The sequence below is a fragment of the Sinocyclocheilus anshuiensis genome, unplaced genomic scaffold (assembly GCF_001515605.1).
Source record: "Sinocyclocheilus anshuiensis isolate Anshui unplaced genomic scaffold, SAMN03320099.WGS_v1.1 scaffold186, whole genome shotgun sequence".
NCBI lineage: Eukaryota > Metazoa > Chordata > Actinopteri > Cypriniformes > Cyprinidae > Sinocyclocheilus > Sinocyclocheilus anshuiensis.
In genome coordinates this window covers 1,987,802-2,007,767 of record NW_015542355.1, presented here as the reverse complement: position 1 = coordinate 2,007,767, position 19,966 = coordinate 1,987,802, and the positions used below count along the sequence as shown (strand labels likewise).

The window sequence follows — 19,966 nt, the reverse complement described above, 5'->3', positions numbered from 1 at the left end:
ATATATATATATATATATATATATACATACATATATATACACATACATATATACACATATACATATATATACATAATAATATGAACGTTACAGCACTGTCTAGTGTCTTTCTGTCTTTACTTCTGACATTTGATGACATCCACTTTCTTTTTTGTCCTCTATACCTCTCCCTTATCACTTTGTGTTGTTTTTCTTTGCCATCTTAAAGTGGAAACCTGTCCTAACCAGACTTTATTGCTGGCAGAGTAAGTGACCTCTTGAGAAGTCCATAATAGTAAAAGTATGTAGACTTCCCTGCGAAATGGTTAACAAACCCTTTAGTAAAAAGCCAGTCCATACTCCAGCATTTTATACATGCTTTCATCGTGATAAGTTATTACCCTGTATTTAAGTAACATGTGGAGTCATTCTTGACTTTTGGACATGGAGAAAGATTTGACATGCCATTTGGCTTCTCAAGTCTTTGGAGGCATCCCTTGGTTTTATTTTTGTGCTGTGCTGAACCTTTTCATTGGCCCGTTGAGATGTTTTTTGCTTATAACTTGCCCAAGCAGCTTAAAAAAATCCAGAAGTTTAACCATGCGGAACTTCTAAGCTGGTGTGGACTGGTTTATACTGCTTTCATTCTAAAACCAAGCACTTTCGAATACGTTTGCGTACTTTATTTTAGTAGTGTGCTTGTGTTCTTTCAACTCATTTACATTTGACGCCACCAGTGTTTTGCAGTAGCATCTTTCAGAGCTGAAAAAGATGCACTGATATGAGCAATATTCAGATTGCGTCAGAATTCCCACACATCCGCTGTGTCTTCATGGAGGTCAACAAAATCGAAAGAATGTTTGATTCCTAAGTTTACGGTTTAGGTTACTTTTGATCCAAGTGTGGAGTTTGACCTCCAGGTTGGCTCAGTGAAGTATGTTGGGGAGCTTGTCTGATTATTTTCATCTCTCTTTGGCGCCCCCTGTAGGCAGCTTCCTGCACAAGAGTGCCAAGCTATTCTTCAGGCGGCGACATCAGCGAAAGGAGCCTGGAATGAGCCAGTCCCACAATGACCTGCAGTACTTGGAGCATCCCGAGGCGGCCATGATGGGCGACAGGGAAAAGAGGACGGCCACCTTCAGGCGCATCATCAACCGCAAGCTTCTACCCAGGAGCAAGAGCAAAGCCAACGGCACAGTGAGAGAACCGCCCACATGAACTGCCCACTCCGTCGCCTTCATCAAAACTAGTAGCTTTTGCACCTCTTCATCTTTCTAACATCCTCCCTATCACATTCATTCTTGTAACTTTTATGCAAGTCATTGCTAGTTTCTGGGCCATATTTGCCAAAACGTCTGCGTAGCAACAATCACTCTCATCAACTCCATATTAACACCATCATCCAGATTTCCTGAAAACCTATTCCATTATTCAGACCTCTCAGCTTGGTTCTTCTTGGTCAGCTCTATGAAGTCCGTCTGCCTGGCGCTAGATTCATTTCTTTGTCCATGTAGAGGGACATTAGGGGCGCTTTCCCTACTTGACAGTTCTGTCCACACCTTTCACCTTCATCTTTGAACTTTGTGCGTGTGTTAATGCAAGAAAGTTTACAAAACATCATCCAAATGAGCACTGGCTCTCTTCGTCGCTCCAAATGACTCCGTGTCATTTAACCTTATGCAAATATTGATCGTCATGCAAATGATATTCTGCGTTTGTGGCCTTCTAACCAAAGCTGGATTTGAGGACAACCCTTTCTTGCCATCTACCTGAGCTTTAACCCTCTGGAAACCCTCTGGCGACCTGATGAATCCTGGAATATCAGACAAGGGAAAACCATCGTTTTGAGTTGCACTTATTTATATGCTCAGAACTCATTCCAAATGCGTTTGCAGGGATGTGCAGTGAATTCTGTGGGGTTTGGTAGTGAACATGCTTTATAAAAAATGATGTGAAAGACCTCTGTCTTGATGTGAATTGAATATGAGAGTTTTCCTTTTGTTAGGGAGACAAATCTGCAGTTCCACCAAATTTGACTGAATAGTGAGTTTTATTTTCAAAAATTGTGCAGCGAAACATTTTCAGACAGAGCATGACGTTTAAAATGTTCTGGTTTGGCACTGATATGTTCGCTTTAAAACAGGTTTGGTGTTTTATTCATCTTTTCATTTCTAAATATTCGAACAGAGATGGGAAAATATTAATAAATTATTTTATTTTAAATATTTTCCTTTTATTCATACATTATTCAGTGTACTGTGTAATTAATGTGTAAACATGTTTATGATTCCCCCCCCCTTTTTTTTTTTCTTCCACAGCCATTACATCATGCCACACATTTCAAAAAAAAAAAAATGTGTGTGAATTGTACCAAAGGTTTTTAACACTAAGCAAGGGTATTTTCCCATAGAGAAAGACTATTCAATGGACTAAGGCTATTAGTAGACTAAGACTAAGGCTATTCAATATGTTCATGATTTATGGTATTTTCCTAAGTGTGGTGTCGTCTTTTACCTGTACTCTTAAGCCACCTGAAATGTTGGCTGTGAATGCCAGCCAGTTTGTATTTTGGACCTCAACTGTTGAGCCTGTGTGGAGAACTGCAGTGGATTTGTGCTATGGAAGATTCAATAACAGGTTCCATTTGACATTTACTTGACCTCAAGCTGCATATGTAGAAGAAACCTGAATGCCTGTCCATACTGAATGTTGCCAGAAAGAAACCTCAGCAGTCTGGTTGTTTTATATGTATTCTGGGAGGACTGCTGTTCTGTTTTTCTCTTTCTTTCTTTTTTTTCCTTCATTTTTGTCTATGTTGTGTGTTGTCATGTGCGGCCTGGCTGTTAACAATTCATTGTATTTCTTAACAGTCAAAAAATGAAAGAGGTATTTTCCAGTGAAATGGAAGGAGGCACATGAAGATTTTATTTTTGTCCTGCTTGATTGGCCGACCAGAGGTGATCCAGTTGTTAAATGAAATCTTAACACATCAGTCCTCTGTATATGCATATCATAATGTATCCATGTGCATTAAAGAACTCCTCTTGTCAACTCATCTGTGCGTTCTCCTGGAGTCTGGTTGGCCTCCTTAACCAGAAGGACCTTAGAAATTGCTGTTGTGAATGATAATTGTTTCATTGCTCACCATAAAACATTTACCTGCAATATTAAGATTGCTCATGTGTATGGCCTGTGCAGTAAGAACTTATAGAGCTGTTGAGTTTGAAGTCCTAAAACCCTCTAGAATTCTCTTATCAGCTCTTAAGAATGGTGGTTTGCGATTTATGAGTAAAAGTCTGTCGTCATTACTTGAAGAAACTTGTTTTGTTTTAAAACAAAATACATATGGACATACTACTGTGCTGTGCATTTTAATTAAAACACGTGGCTAAGGTGTTGCTAAATAAGGACTACAACTACCATAAGGATGTTAATGAACCACTGTTGTAGTCTTTATATCAATAAAGCCTTAAATTTCACATTTGATGTATGAGTTTGTGCAATTGTGTGAAAGTCTTTTCAAGTAATGAACTTTTGTTACTCTTCAAACCTAATAATTAGCTTCCCAATTAGCCTACAAATTGACGTAATGACTGAACAGCTCTATTATGGTGAAGTGACAAAGACTTTGATGTCTGTGCATATGGAATGTCAGCCTGTGATCTGCAGGGATTCTGTTCATCAATATATCTTTATTGGTTTGAGCAATAAACACTGACTGAACATTCCTGTGTGAACTCTTTCACATCAAAATTCAGACATTTTCTATCTGCATGAAGTCATTTGCATAATCGAATTAATCAGATGGAACATTTGATGCAAATCTAACAGGGTACGGCGTTTGTGGAAAAACTACATATCCCATAATCCCCATCGCGGGTCTTGTTTCCGGTCCTGCGCGGTTTCTGGAGCGGATTGGAACCCGGAGTCAGGATTTACTAAATGTGTAGACGTTTTGAAAACAGGTAATGGCTTTATGCTAAATTGTGAAGCATTTATATTCAAACGCATTGAGCGAAATGGCCAAATGCTCCTCATTCACAGGTGCAGGAGCAATGAAAAGTGTGAGCGGAGCGAGTTTCTCGTGCTTTGCGTTTTCAAACGCTCTGGCTCCAGATGAGCGCTGCGTCTCCATTCCATCCGCCATGCCGATTGTTCTTTGTTACATTTGCATTGCTGAAAGAGAGCGAGCGCAGCCTGAGATCGGAGTTAAAACCCGGCTACAGTTTGAAATCTTCCCAAATCACGGATTCTGTCCGTATTGTACTCCTCTTCCCTGGCTGCTTTACGGGCGATTCATGCGCAGACTGCTCCCCGATCTGCGTTGATAAAGAGCGTCATTTGTTGTTATTGTTGATCTTGGGAGCATCAACAAAATCTGTTGCACTGTGTAATGGGCTCTGCTGACTGACAGCAATGCAACGAATACAAAGTTATAATGGTAAAGTGCATTTAAATGCGTTTTTATAATGTGTTTGCATTACGACCTTACGGACTTACAATTTTATAACGTATTATTTAATATAATCCTTTCTTTATACATATTAGACGTGCATATTTTTAGCCCAAATTTACAAAGTTATATTCAAAAAATATTTAAAAGCCCAGTTAATACAAAAATTACTGAAATACACATTATGTGGTTTTATTTTAATACTAAAAAGTTAAATAAATAAATGTCTAGGTTGTGTAATTTTAAAACTTTTTTAAAAGGCTAACATCTTGGAAATAGAAATTTAGCATAAGCTGTTAGACGTAGTCTTTTATTATTATATATCTAAGCAGTTACACAACCTGGTATTTTTTATGCTTATCAAATTTTTTGTAGAAAATGATTAAAAAAAAAAAATGTGTCAAGTCAACATGAATACAAGTCTGTATTATATACGTTTTAAATATTGGAATATGTAACATTTTAGATTTATATTTAAACCCGTAATGTAATTAGTGTACTAATCTACTTTTAATTAACAATTAATGTAATTAGAATTATTAAATCCTATCCTATCATCATAAGAATGCCACCATACCACAAATGAATTGAATGATAAAATTGTTACAGGTGTTAAAACTAACTTTTGTGCATCATCTGTAGGGTGTCAGAATGGCAGAGCAGACACCAGATGAGTTTATTTGTAAGTATGCAACTATAACCTCACATTTGTTTATGAATATACATGCAACATCATTGTAATATTGCAATATTGTATCCTCATTGCCACTGTCAAGTTTTTTTGCAGTGTCCTTGTATTATTAAAGAGCATGGCGTAATATGTGCATGTAACTGTACTCCCTGCAGGGTGTGAGGACTGCGGGCAGTACCATGACTCTGAGTGTCCTGAGCTGGGGCCTGTCGTCACGGTGAAGGACTCGTTTGTTCTGAGTCGGGCACGGTGAGCGAACATGAGTGGCTTTTGGCCAGATACCCTCAGAGAGGGTCTTGGCTCTGCCTGAGCGCACTGACCACAATTAGATGGCCATATGTGCCAGATATTGACTCTGTATTGTGTTTATTACCAGAATTTTATTATGACAACAATTTAAAAAAGTCATATTGTGAAATATTATTACAATTTTAAACAACTGTTTTCTATTTTAATAGATTTTAAAACGTAATTTATTCCTATGAATTTAAATCTACATTTTCAGCAGCCATTACTCCAGTCTTCAGTGTCACATAATCATTCTAATATTCTAATTCGGTGCTCAAATAACATTTCTCATTATTACCAGTTTTTAAAAAGCAGTTGTGCTGCTTAATATTTTTGTGGAAAACGTGATAAAAAAAAATCACGAAAAAAAAAAGAATGTTTAAAAGAACAGTATTTATTTGAAATATAATATTTTTGTAACAATGTAAAAGTTTTATATATTAACGTTATTGAAATTTTAACATCATTATTGTCCATGTTCCAGGTCGTCTTTACCAGACAGCTTGGAGATCAGGTTAGCTGAGAAGGGGAAAGAAGGTGTGTTTGTGCTTCGATGGCTGGTTAAGAGGACTCGATTTGGCCCATTTGAGGCCAAGAAGGTTCCAAGCCTTCAAACTGAGGGGGCGTTTCCTTTAAAGGTAAACAATAGACCATCAATATGCCACTCCTATCCAAGTGCGCCTATACTTAATGTTTTCTCTATTGTATATCTTAGGTATTTCAAAAGGACGGCTCAGTGGTGTGTTTTGACATGTCTAATGAAGACGACTGTAACTGGATGATGTTGGTTCGGCCCGCCACAGACCACAAACACCAGAATCTGACGGCCTACCAGCAAGATGATGATGTTTACTATAATACATCACAGGTGAATTGATGCCGCACTTCTGTGCCATTCATAGCACTGTGGTTATATAGTGAGGACGGGTACAGTTATGTTATTAACACTGATAAATAATGAACAGCTTAGTTTATTGTGGTGTGTTATTAAATTTCATATGCTCATTTACTTTGATTGTTCTCTCATTTGTTCCGTCTCAGGATGTCCTGCCCGGAACAGAGCTTAGAGTCTGGTATGGAGCTTTTTATGCCAAAAAAATGGATCGGCCTGTTCTTAGGCCACCTGTTCTTCCACCTCCACCAGGTATGTGTGCTTTAAAGTCTGTGCAATGTGCATTATACTTCTGTTGGATGAAGTTATTCATCCTTTTGCGTCTTCAGAAATGGTGTCCAACAAACCTGGAGTCCCTCCAGCAAAGGGGGCACCAACAGAGACCCTTCCAGTCCCGGACCGGCTGCTTTGCCAAACCCCAGCACTTTCCACAGACCCACCTGTCCAGCAGGTTGCAGAGGCGGTATCCCAAAACAACACAGCCAAAATTGCCCCCACCCCACCAGAGCCAACTAGAAAGCAAGGCAGGCCACAACGGACAAAAGCACAGAAACCTGCACCGAGTGGAACAGCTGATTCTAGTCAAGGTGAGGTGGGAATTATAGGGGTATGGCCTACAAAGTAAGTTATTAAAGCACATTTCAGAAAAGTAACCCTTGAAAGATTGTTTGAATGAGCTTCATTTTTTCACCTCTCATCTAGCAGAAGCCCCTGTTTTTGTGTCTGGTGAGCAGCCTCTCAGTACTGTGGCTCCTGATGTTCCCCTGTCTGTACTGGATGTCCAAGAGGTGGTTGCCAGAGACGGCCCGCCACTCAAAACATCTCGGATGACACGCTCCCCCATCTCCTCTGTGAAGTAAGGACAACTTTTACAATTCATTTATGTCACATCTTCTGTGTTTTAAAGCACATACACTACTGTTTAAAAGTTGGGGCTAGTTTCTTTTTTTAAGACATTCAGCAGGGATGCATTAAAATGATCAAAAGGGCAGACATTGATCACAACAGACATTTATAAATGTACAAAAAATTTCTATTTCAAATAAACGCTGTTCCTTTGAAGTTACCTGTACTATTTTGAATTTCTGAAGGATCGAGTGACACTGAAGACTGGAGTAATGCTGCTGAAAATTCAGCTTTGCATCACAGGAATAAGTTACATTTGAAAATATACTATAATAGAAAATAGTTTGTAATAATATTTCACAATATTGATTTTTGATCAAATAAATGCATCCTTGTTGAGCATAAATTACTTATTTCAAAAACATTAAAGAATCTTACTGAGCCCAAACTTTTGAACAATAGTGTAATTTCTTTATCCTATTTGTCTGTTAGACCTGGTATGAGGAAGCGATCTCTGCGACAGGGAGGCGATCATAAAAGAGTTTTCCAGTGCTGCCTCTGCAGTAAGGTGTTTCAGAACAGCAGCAACCTCAACCGACACATCCGTTCCCACGGTAACTCTCCCAGCATCCTGAGAAATGACTTATCATATAATAAATAATATTGTGTCATATGCTTTACTGTTAATCTAAACTGTTTACAGGCGATAAATGTTTTAAGTGTGATGAGTGTGACAAAATGTTCAGTCGAAAGGAGAGTCTGAAACAGCATATATCATACAAACACAGCAAGAATGAGGTATGGTGCGTTTTTTAACCAATAACCTCTTATTTATTGATTTAATAAAATAACATATTAAAATATGGCTAGATGCATTAATTTTAGATGAATCTGTGTGTTTTTGTTTGTTGTATTTGTGTATGTTTTCTTAGCCTGACATAGAGTACAGATACAAATGTTCAACCTGTGGGAAATCTTTCAGAGTGGAAAATGCCTTAAGATTTCATAACTGCAGGACAGGTAAAGAATAAGTTTCATTTTAATGACATTAATGACATTCATTAAATCATTTTAGCAAAATATTGCACCATAAATTTCTGTCTTAGATTTACGACAGTTATTCTAAACCATAAATAACCACGAATAATAATAATAGTAATTATTAATGAAGTGTAATATATATATTTTTTAATTATTGGTCAATTGACTGTTGATTTAATTTACATTTTAATAAACAGATATGACAAATTTATTAGGATATTATGTAATTAATTAAATAAAAAGTTCATAACCCTTTTACAATTCGAGGTTTTTATATGACTTGAGTAATAATACACAATTTAGAAATATATTTTCCAAATGCATTGTATAAAATTTAAATGAATAAAATATGTATTTGACAGCATGCACAATATCTGTTTCATATGTTCTCCTCTTTTTGCAGATGACAAAACGTTCCAGTGTGAGATATGCTCAAGGTTTTTCTCCACTAACAGTAATTTGTCCAAGCACAAAAAGAAACATGGAGAGAAACTCTACGCGTGTGAAATCTGCAATAAGATGTTCTACCGCAAAGATGTCATGCAGGACCACCAGAGGCGGCATGTTGGTGAGTTATTGAGATCGCTGCTTCAATTAATTTATTTCACTGTAATACTTCAAATAAACCAAGGACGCACTCCATGCATATGTAAAATATTTATGACGTATTTTTGAAATGGAAAAACGGCAGGTAAAGTCTGTTTTGCTAATCAGTAAATAAGCACAAACATTGAACAGATGGTTCTTGCACAACTGTTCTCTGTTTCTAGGCCTCATTAACTTTCTTTTCTTTCATCAACCATTATGTCACTTCCTCTGTGTGTGCACTAATGGCTTCCACAACCCATTGCTTTTCCACAGGCCCAAAGAACATGAAACGAGAGGAGCTTGAAGCGAATGGGGAGGAGGGAAGCAAATACAGGAAGGAGCCTTCGGCATGCCCCATTTGTGGAAAGGTGGCTTTTCTATATCAGTGACACCAAATATGTTGATAGCAGATCTGTGCTAAACTGAATTAAAAAAAATAAATAAACAACTTTATATTCAAGGTGTTTTCCTGTCGGAGTAATATGAACAAACACTTACTAACCCATGGGGACAAGAAATACACCTGTGAGATCTGTGGCCGCAAGTTCTTCCGTGTGGATGTGCTGAGAGATCACATTCATGTACACTTTAAGGTGAGGGAATAGTGGCGTGCAAAGTTAGTTGGTACATTAGCAAGTACATTAGCAAGTAGTTGGTGGGTTGTCTGAATGACTAGTCAGCCTGAAGGAAATCCACCACTGACAAAAACATTTTAGTTAAAGTGCATTCACATGCTTAAATGGAAAAAATTGAATTTCAGTTGGTGATTTATTTGTGATGTTCTACTCTAATTGAGTTCCAAAATGCTATTTTTTTTCAGGACATCGCCTTATTGGATGAGCAGGAGAGAGAGGACTTCATTAAGAAGATTGGCATCTCTATGGAGGAGAGTGATGACAGCTCTGATGAGGAAGATGAGAAGAACGATCCTGATCATCACAAATACAGCTGCAAGAAATGTCAAGTAAACTGTCGTGTTGTCATGACATCTTGAAATTTCCAGCCTTTTGACGATATTTAATGTCTAGTAGTTTTTTGCTCTTAAATTATTTTTTGTAACTGAGTAACCGTCATTTCATTTATTGTTGCAAATTAGAGTAATATGTTTTTTCCCAAGAAATAAAATACAGTAAAAATCTAAATAAAAATATTCAGTGTATGTTTTGCTATTTATTCATTTTCATTTATATGCACAAATATAGAAGCAATAAATAGTAATAAACAGCCATATTTACCGACATATATTTCCACATTTTAATTCATAAAATGCATAAAAATATTTAAAAAAAAATACCATGTATAGGTTTCCATGAAGATTTTTTAGTGTTGCCACAAACAAATAGTAAAATCACTTCATTGAAATTTAATTGATTCACAAACCCTTTTAATTGCTAAATAATGATCCATTGTGATGTTCATGATGTTCTTAATTTTATATTCCCAGCAAAATCATTTATTTACATATCATAAACATTATCCCTCTCTTTTCATCATCCTTCATCAGATGACATTCGCCAAGGGTCGTGACTACTTGAAACACATAATGGACATGCATAAAGAAAAAGGGTACAACTGCACCATGTGTAACCGCCGTTTTGCTCTGAAGGCCACGTACAACGCTCACCTGGTCATCCACCGAGACCACCTGCCTGATCCTGCAGTGCAGAAGTAAGACAGAGCTTTTTCATGAGGCTTTTGAAAAGCGTTTAAGATCCTTTTCGCGGCAAAGTTAAATTCCACTACTTTCTTCACAGATATATTCATCCATGTGACATGTGCGGACGGATTTTCAACAGCATCGGCAACCTGGAGAGGCACAAAATCATCCACACAGGTGAGCCTGGTGTTACCAATATAGTACACAGGTAGAAATTAGTGTAGTGTAATTACTTTAATTTTATATACAAGGCTTAGTTAAAAGTGATAAACCCTCTGGCTGCTGCAGGAGTGAAGAGCCACTGCTGTGATCAGTGTGGAAAGTCCTTTGCCAGGAAAGACATGCTAAAGGAACATCTGAGAGTCCATGACAACGTCAGAGACTTCCTGTGTGCGGAGTGTGGGAAAGGTATGGACACTTAATCCCTCTCAATCCCCTAATACACCTTGCATGCTAATGTGAAACAGTGTAGCTTGATTGTAACCAGAAATTATTACAAAAGCAACACATTTACAGGATGAGTACATATATTTGTCTGTGTTTTCCAGGCATGAAGACAAAACATGCCCTACGGCATCATATGAAGCTGCACAAGGGAATTAAAGAATACGAATGTAAAGAATGTAACCGCAAATTTGCCCAGAAAGTCAACATGCTGAAGCATTACAAAAGACACACAGGTGAGCAACATTCTAGACTTGTACTATAATGTTACATATACACATCGCAAAACAAGATTCAAAATATAGTAATGTCTTCCTTCAGGCACAAAGGACTTCATGTGTGAACTGTGCGGGAAAACGTTTAGTGAGAGAAACACAATGGAGACGCACAAGCTTATTCATACAGGTACAGTTCACAGAAATATTATACAGAGTTTGGTTTAGTTACAGTAAAACAGTCAAATATTTACTCTCATCTGTCTGTCTTTTGCAGTTGGAAAGACGTTTTCTTGCTCCGTCTGTGACAAGAAGTATGTGACACAGTATATGCTGCAGAAACACATGCAGCTGACCCATGACAAGGTGGAGGCTCAGAGCTGCCACCTGTGCGGCACCAAAGTCTCCACACGCGCCTCCATGAACCGCCACATGCGCCGCAAACACCCCGAGGTGAGAAACAACCACATATCTTTTTCAAAAAAACGCTTTTTTGATATTGTCAGTGATAATTAAGATTATAAAAATTAAATGACTGCTAAATGCATAAATGTAAATGTAAAAAACAAATTAGCATCAAGTAATTCATACATATGCAGTTCATGCATAAATCTTTTTATACATTTAAAAAATGTTATGCATTCATTAATGTATTTTACATATTGAAATTAAATAAATAAACTATCAATTTTTCAAAATGTTCATTTTTAAAATATCTATCTGTAAGTTTTCATCAAATAAATTATGTTTTGGTTGAGTAAATTACATGCTATCTTTGTCAGCAAAATGGACCTGTTTTTACCTTGCTGAATAAAAGTGTTAATTTATTTTTTAAGCATACTCCAAACTTTTGAATGGTAGACATTTGGTAAACAGGTGAAAAATGGTAAACAGTTTCCACAAAAATATGACGCAGCTAAAACTGTAAACAAAAACTGTAAATATGCAAATAGAAATCAGTTCTTTTAAATTGTAATCATATTTCACAATATTGCAGTTTTTACTGAAAATGACATGCTATTTTAGTCCGTACAATGGACTAAAATAACACTAATGAATTCATTAAAAATGAATGACTATGAAATGACAAAATATTGACTGAATTTAAAGGACATTTTCATTTCACTTTTTCACTTGAACATTTTTGAGCTTATGGAAGCCTAGATGTCTAAGCTTCATGTGATCTCAGCAGATTGTGACCGTACGATTGGGTGACTTTGATCTTCAAGAACCATCAACAGTTGACGCTTCCACCATCAGTATTGCACAGGTTTGTCTTGTAACAGCCTGTTTTGCATGATAATAGACAGAGAATGAAAATTAAAGGAGGATTGTGCTGCATGAGCGAAATTTGAATGTGTTTTTTTTTATTATTATTTGGTTTCTGTTTGTCATTCTGTTGTTCAGCCCTCTCTGACTCTGGAGAAAGGCTCTCTGACTGCGGAAAAAGTCTCCAGGGACTCCAATCCCACCAAGAATAGGGCTAAACTCCTGCCTCATGAGCCTGAGCTGTCTGATTCAGACGAGTATGCTGACTTCACCAGCAAAACCACTGAGTTCTCGACCACCGTGGGAGATGAAACCAACTCTGCTGTGCAGAGCATTCAGCAGGTTTGTTCTATCAGTAATTATTTCCAAGCATTTTTCCCTTTAAAGTCAACATGAAATCAAAATCAACCCTATTTACTTTGTTTCACTTTGTTGTTTGTTTACTTTGATGCGCATTGCTGGTCTTATTGAGCAGGATTCTTTTCACAATTCAATTAAAATTCAATACTATTTTGTCTAAATAAGTAAAAAATAAATCATTCAGAATGTTGTTAACTAAATTAATTAAAGTGTTATATTATTTTGTTTAAATAAGTTAAAAATTAAACACTAAAATAAATCATCTTACAGGATTCATTTTATACAATTATTTTTAAGTGAATTTCATAGAATAATATTGTACCGTATGAAAAATTTATATTTTGTTATTTGCTGAAGATTACATTTAACAGTGTTATTTCATTAAAAGTAAATTAATTTATATTTAAAAATGAACACTATTTACATAATTTAATAATTAATTGAATTTAATAATTTATGCATTTAGCAGACGCTTTTATCCAAAGCGACTTACAGTGCATTCAGGCTATACATTTTTTACCAGTATGTAAATGCACATACGTATTGTACATATGCAAAATAGGTTGTGAATTGCATTTCGGACTTTAAAGCCGACATATTTTTACATGTTTTTTTTTTTTTAAGTTGTGCATTTGATTTTAAGTGTTGATTCATTTGATTATAAAGAATAACCTCCTCTGTTTAATGTACACACAAAGGTTGTAGTGCTGGCTGACCCCAGCGCCCCTCCAGCCCCTTCCAGCTCGGTCAGTTTGACCAACATCACTGTAACCCCCATCACCACACCCGCTCCCGCCCAGTTCAGCAGCCTGCAGCCCGTCGCCGTCGGCCACCTTGCTCCAAGCGATCGCCCCCTCACTCTGGACAGTTCCATCCTCACTGTGACATTCGATGCTGTCAGCGGTTCGGCGATGCTGCACAACCGGCCAGCAGATCTCCAGTCAGAGGCAGTGGGATCGACAGGGGCCGCAGCTTCACAATCAGTCGCACATTTCATCAACCTCACTACCTTCAACCCGATCTCCCACCAGCTGGAGCAGCCCGCTCTAACCTGGAGGCCCGTCGCACCGACTGACGGAGCTCATGCAACCACCATAGATGAAACCCAGACAGACTCTCAGGCACCTCCAGAACAGCCACAACCACTGCCAGAACAAAGGCATCAGATTCAACCGCAAGTCACAGGACCTCCCCAACAACAGACCACCACAGCACCACAGATGTTCAGCTACTGAGAAATTAATTAAATTAATTCTCAGAAATTAACTCCGAATCAGAAATCACTGAGAATATGATTTCATTTATAGCTAAAGTCCCATTTTGGAAGTTGGTTATGAATTTGGACCAATATGATGGAAGGTTTTGTTACTAATTGAGCACTTCTCATAGTTGAAAGTATGACTGTGACTATAAGGGCAGCGCAAATATTTTGTTTGAATTTATTAATAACCAGTGGACAATTTCAATCAAATTATTAAGATCCTGGAGATTTTTTTAAATGAATGCATGAAATGTCTGATTATGATTTAAGAGGAAGCGGGACCTTAGTTTTTCAAAATAATAACTTGGATTATATTTGTTGTATGTCATGCTGTAGCACCTGTGGATTGATGATGTCAAAAAGAATGAATTGATATAAATATAATACATGGATAGATTGTATTGTAAGTGCTAACTGGAAATATTTTCTATTTTTGTTTCCTTTTTTAAAGAACAATGGGTTGTCCTTCAAATAAATGCATGTATGGACTTGTCTCTGAGGTGTTGAACTTGTATTAATGGATGGACTATAAATGATTCACACTTAATTTTTATAGATAGATAGATAGATAGATAGATAGAAAGATATAGATATATATGTGTGTGTGTATGTATCCCTAGATCTAATCAATTCCTGATGGATAAAATCAAACCTTTTTCTTTTCCTTTATTTATCTTATTTTTTTCAATATTTTGTTTCCATCCAAAATGACAAAAGAAAAATGGTTTGTGAATGCCATTTCATGGACTTTAAAGCTAAAAAAAAATCGTTGAATATTGTAGTGCATAATATTTTATATATATTTGTATGTGTGTGCATTTATCAGAGGAGATTATCCAAATACAATTGAATGAAGCAACACCTAAAGTCGAATGCAGAATATATATGGAAAATAACATGGAAATAAATTTTTTTTAGAATTAAAAAATAAATAAAACAAAGGATGACAGAATGACGCACTATTATATCCTACACCAGGGTAGGGATGGGCGATACCTCTTATTTTATTTTTTATCCGGTACCGATATTTTCAAGCCCAGTATCGCCGATATCGATACCGATACCTCTAAACTAACCTGATATTTTAAATTATTAAAAGAATATAATCAGTAATTATACTCACTTAATATTAGATTTTAAAGCCATGGTTTTTAACATTTCATAGGCCTTTTTTTGTTTACATTGTCAGAAATAACATATACTATAATTGTATTTTAGCCCTTTACTGGGGCAGTAAACCTCAAAGGTACAACTATACCCCTAAAAGTGAGCATATTAGTACCATACAAGTCTGCATGCTTTAAGGTTAGATAAGTTACAAAGGTGCACCTTTGAGGATACGAGCATATTAGTACCATACAAGTATGCATACTTTAAGGGTAGATAAGTTACAAAGGTGCACCTTTGAGGATACCTCATGAAAAATAAACATGGTGTTACATAAGTACTAAAATGTATTATTACTATTAACGTGGTAAATTTGTGTTTACTGCCGTTTTTGTACAAATACTGCAGTAAACTTTGGTTACTGTAATACAACCATGGTTAATTTTTGTAAAAGGCTGCCAGGCTGTTTGTACCCCTAAAGGTGAAACTTTAGCATATTTTTTTCTGACAGATTTATTAACAGCAATTACAGAACATAACACAATCCATTTGGACTTTTAACAACCAGTTTAAATAAATGTACTTGCACAAACTAACCAATTTAAAATAAATATTACATGTACACAAAAGTTTGGGGTCAGTGAGATTTTGTCATGTTTTTTGTAATAATGTGGCAATGGTTTCATAAAATCTACTTATGCTTCTGATGCTTTTGGGAAACGCAGCCCGATTTGAACAAGCACTGTGGGCCATGCTTCAGCAGCGAACGCTGTCTGTGATTGATTGATTCTGTCTTTCAGCATTTGCGTGTGTTCCGATGAGCAGAAGAAATGGTTATATCCAACACAATTATTCGCTAATATATTTAGAAGCTTTTTTATGCACCGAATTTCTTGATAAATAAATAAAATTAATGGTTAAAAATGCACTTTAGAATCGATATTTTTATGTGAGGATCGATCCTTTCGATACAACATCAGTATATCGATACTTGAGGATCGATCCGCCCATCCCTACACAAACATGTTGTGTCAGTGCCAGCCTATATATATTTTAACCTGATTATCTGGTTGTTAAAAACGTTCATGTTAATTATCCACGATCTATTCTAAATGCAAAAAGCTAAATCTAACGTCGGTCTAAACGGGTCATTTACGACTCGTCGTCATTTGTGAAGTTCTGCCGAGACTCCAAACCGCTAGCGGCGCTAATAACACGAACTTCACCAAAGTTATTCACTCAACAACAAACGAGAGAATCTCGCGGCTGCGCGGTGGTAAGTAGACGTAAGTCACTACATTCCGTATAATGTAATTCATTCTATGAGAAAACAGCCCCATTTTTGAGATTTCATTTCATACACGTAATTTACGTAAGTTCTGCAATTTTCAAAACAAATGCAGGGGGCTGTCGCGTAAAGACTGAGAAGTTTGATGCACAAGGATAGTCACGGTTATATGTGTTGCAGCAATCGAGCTGCCAGCGAGTCACTGGAGTGAAGTGGAACCTGAGTGGAACTAAGTGCGACTCGAGTTACAGAAAAGAAAGAAAGACAGATCTGCAACAATACAGCCAGTCTCTGAGTCTGCTTGCTTGGGTCAGGAGTGATAACGTGGCACAAATCTCGCCAAAATGGAGTTTGCAGCGATCTTTGCACTGTCACTACTAATAGGTGCGCTGGTTGTGTTGGTGGCCGTGGCTGTTGGCAGACAGAAAGGCGAATTATCTGAGCAGAACGAACAGAAGAAAGACACCAATGCACCGGGTGAGTGTGTCTTTCTTACACCTGTCAGCAACTTTAAAGTTGATTTCTTGTCACTTACATAACGATGTTTTAAACTCATTTCAAAGTTTGGAAATTGGTTTATTTTTATGTCATGTCTTCATAATCAAAACTGCTGGATAATGTTACAGTGGAGGAAAATGCAGCGAAAGCTTCTTCCAAAAAGCAGAAGCAGCAACAGCGCCCCCGTAAGGAGAAACCTCAGCAGCACACATTCTCACACAAGCTTCTGGCTTCCTCTCTGAAGGTGATTCTTGCTTAAATCTCAAAGATATACAGTAGGAAACACATTACGTCATTTACTGTCAAAGCATGTTATAGTAAAGACATTTATAATGCTACAAAATATTTATTTTTCAAATAAATGGTGTCACTTTCTGTTAATCAAAAATGTCATGGTCCCCACAAAAACATTATACAACTGTTTTCAACATTGATAATAATAAAATGTTTCTTGAGCAGCAAATCAGCATATTATAAGGATTTCTGAAGTAATGGCTGCTGAAAATTCATTACCTAAAAATCATGTATATTGATATTTCTGTGCATTTCATTTCTCCTTTCTAGAATCACAGTGGCAGTGTCACTTGCCTGGATTTTAGTAGCAATGGCAAATACCTTGCATCTTGCTCTGATGACCGTACCATCAGGATCTGGAGCTCTAAAGACTTCCTGGACCGAGATCACAAGTGCTTGCGGGCCAACGTTGAGTTTGACCATGCCACACTCGTCCGCTTCAGCCCAGACTCTCGGTACGTTTGGCTTCATTATAACATGCCGTTCAATTAGATTAAATCTAACAGTTTTCTATAACTGTTATTGCTGCTGACTGGTTTGTGTTTGTCCCTAGAGCATTTATCACTTGGCTGGCTAATGGAGAGACCATTCGCATCTATAAGATGATTAAAAAGGATGATGGGACATTCAGTTTCAAAGCTGCCTCGGAGGATTTCCCTCAAAAACACAAGGGGATCGTTATCAACATTGGAATCGCAGAGACAGGTCAGTGGACTCCAGTAATTAAATGCATCTGAACTAAGGCTAAGCAAGCTTGCGTAAGACTTAAGTAGTAATTTTATACTTGGTTTTCAGGCAAATTTATAATGTCTTCCTCTGTTGACACTACCATTGTGATCTGGGATCTGAAGGGAGAGGTTTTAGCTACTATAAACACTAATCAGATGACCAACTCGCATGTTGCTGTGTCACCGTGTGGAAGGTTAGTTCAAGAAACAATACAAGCAGCCCCTCTGGGATAAAAAAGATTCATGTGCCGCATTAGTGGTAATAAACAGTTTGGACATAATGCACATAAATGAAATTGATTGAAAACCACAATTCTTTTCCTTTTCATAAGGTTTGTTGCTTCCTGTGGCTTTACCCCTGATGTGAAGGTGTGGGAGGTTTGCTTTGCTAAATCAGGGGAGTTCAAAGAGGTCACCCGTGCGTTTGACCTTAAGGGACACTCAGCTGGGGTTTACTCCTTTGATTTCTCCAATGACTCTCGGAGGCAAGATATTCTCATCTTTTACCATTGAACAAAAAATATATTCAATATCAATCAGTATTCTCAATATTCAATATCAGTCAATATATTTATATAAATTAAATCATAAATATATAACGGATTCATATAAATAAATATAAAATATATTAATATAAATAAAATGTTAAAATGTTTATTAATCAGTGCTAAATACTATTATAGCATTTATTAATATTTTGAATTATCTTTTAAATATTTTGAATTAGATTTTAATTTGAGTAATTTTGTTATGTGCTTTTGTAATTTTATATTATTTTAAATATTTATATTTAGCTTCAATTTATTTTTATTTCAGTATTTTTATTCAGTTATTTCAGTAAATTTAGTACTTCAAATTAAACTATATTGTGTCAGATTTTAAAGTTTTTCATCTAATATTAATATTTTATTTTCTTACAACTTATTTCAATTAACAAAACAATTTTATTAGTTTTAGTTAACAAAAAACAACACTGTTATTAATTGAAGTGAACAGAGATTTAAAAACGTGTTATTAAGATGTGTTAATAATTTTGTTACTTGAGTCTTAACTGTGCAGAAACTTGAATTGGCAGTTTTCATTCAGTTTTAATATCAATATTCAATAACATTTCTATCACTCCCTTTTACAGAATGGTGACTGTGTCCAAAGACGGCACGTGGAAGCTGTGGGACACTGATGTGGAGTATAAGAAAAAGCAGGACCCATATTTGCTCCGGACCGTGCCATGTCAGGTGTCGGAGGGGAGCCGTATTGCCCTGTCTCCCGACGGTCGTGTAGTAGCCATATCAAACGGTTGTGATATAGCCATGTACAGTGCCAGCACTGGTGAACTAGAGGAGGAGTTTCACGGTGTTCACAGCGAAGAGATAACTGACCTTAAGTTTGACATCAATAATCGTTTCTTAGTAAGTAGTGGGGACCGTGCCATTCACGTCTTTCACAATGTAACCGGTTACCGCGCTGCCATCCAGGACATGCAGACCATGCTGAAGAAAGCCTCAAATGATGGAGTGAGACAGAGACTCCAGCAGCAGATAACAGATGCTCAGAATGCTCTGGACACAGTGCTGAATGCAACAAAGAACTAAAAGCTGATTTATTTTCACTTGAAAGCTGGTCTGTTTTTGGTTGCTTTGCATACTGGTTTTGTTGAATAAATTGGCTGTTTTTAAGGGTTTGTCAATTTTGTTCCTTTTTCACAAATGTTTCTACTGCCATCTCTTTGTGGCTTTAAAAGTTACATTTTCACTTTTCGGGGGAAATATAGTATCCTGCAAAGGCAAAATGCTGTCATACTGAGGTGGAAAAAATACCCTTAATTTATAAATAAATATATATAGGGACTATATGATATATGTAAATAACGTCTAAAATATTTAACATTAACTTTAATAATTACAATACCCATTTTGATATCTTAATCTAAAAAATAAAAACAGGCCCAGAGGACCTTTATTTTGAAATTAACTATAACCTTTATGAGTTATATTAAAGCATTTAGGTTATAAATATGTACAGCTGTTACAATATGGGTTTGGGCCATCGGTCGTTGACTGAATATAT

At 36.6% G+C, this 19,966-nt stretch overlaps 3 protein-coding genes across 7 annotated transcripts in view; all 3 read left to right on the top strand.

Moving 5' to 3' along the window:
* LOC107691665 (C2 domain-containing protein 2-like) overlaps positions 1–2,263 on the top strand; it is a 13,188-nt gene extending 10,925 nt beyond the window's left edge. For both annotated transcript variants that reach the window (XM_016490409.1, XM_016490408.1), the window contains exon 14: positions 968–2,263. In XM_016490409.1, coding sequence (XP_016345895.1) covers positions 968–1,197 — 230 coding nt within the window. In that variant the 3' untranslated portion in view covers positions 1,198–2,263. The remainder of the gene's footprint in view (positions 1–967) is intronic.
* Positions 2,264–4,365: 2,102 nt separating this feature from the next.
* LOC107691664 (PR domain zinc finger protein 15-like) lies at positions 4,366–14,438 on the top strand. The gene is made up of 25 exons (XM_016490407.1): positions 4,366–4,420; positions 5,075–5,114; positions 5,279–5,372; positions 5,896–6,049; positions 6,127–6,279; positions 6,453–6,555; positions 6,633–6,890; positions 7,006–7,159; positions 7,642–7,763; positions 7,853–7,947; positions 8,082–8,169; positions 8,594–8,758; positions 9,052–9,146; positions 9,240–9,371; positions 9,599–9,742; positions 10,283–10,446; positions 10,533–10,612; positions 10,724–10,843; positions 10,984–11,115; positions 11,201–11,284; positions 11,372–11,547; positions 12,287–12,364; positions 12,502–12,705; positions 13,422–13,965; positions 14,010–14,438. Exons 1-24 carry the CDS (start codon positions 4,418–4,420, stop codon positions 13,956–13,958), a joined length of 3,375 nt encoding a protein of 1,124 aa, XP_016345893.1. The 5' UTR covers positions 4,366–4,417; the 3' UTR covers positions 13,959–13,965; positions 14,010–14,438.
* Positions 14,439–16,281: 1,843 nt separating this feature from the next.
* Positions 16,282–19,570, top strand: LOC107691705 (transducin beta-like protein 2). Of its 4 annotated transcripts, none has more exons than XM_016490485.1 (8): positions 16,282–16,367; positions 16,560–16,856; positions 17,006–17,121; positions 17,442–17,626; positions 17,725–17,876; positions 17,967–18,093; positions 18,232–18,384; positions 19,032–19,570. In XM_016490485.1, exons 2-8 carry the CDS (start codon positions 16,724–16,726, stop codon positions 19,489–19,491), a joined length of 1,326 nt encoding a protein of 441 aa, XP_016345971.1. In that variant the 5' UTR covers positions 16,282–16,367; positions 16,560–16,723; the 3' UTR covers positions 19,492–19,570. The 4 variants fall into 4 exon arrangements, with proteins under 4 accessions (XP_016345971.1, XP_016345970.1, XP_016345972.1 ...); XM_016490484.1 differs by having other exon boundaries at positions 16,292–16,377; XM_016490486.1 differs by having other exon boundaries at positions 16,302–16,377; positions 16,495–16,856.
* Positions 19,571–19,966: the final 396 nt, after the last annotated feature.

Coding starts and splice junctions, on each gene's coding strand:
- LOC107691664 (XM_016490407.1), top strand. Junction 9,372..9,598: donor ACATTCATGTACACTTTAAG/GTGAGGGAATAG, acceptor ATTTTTTTTCAG/GACATCGCCTTATTGGATGA. Junction 10,844..10,983: donor GTGTGCGGAGTGTGGGAAAG/GTATGGACACTT, acceptor TGTGTTTTCCAG/GCATGAAGACAAAACATGCC.
- LOC107691705 (XM_016490485.1), top strand. CDS start 16,724: ATGGAGTTTGCAGCGATCTTTGCACTGTCACTACTAATAGGTGCGCTG. Junction 17,627..17,724: donor CGCTTCAGCCCAGACTCTCG/GTACGTTTGGCT, acceptor GTTTGTCCCTAG/AGCATTTATCACTTGGCTGG. Junction 17,877..17,966: donor CATTGGAATCGCAGAGACAG/GTCAGTGGACTC, acceptor CTTGGTTTTCAG/GCAAATTTATAATGTCTTCC.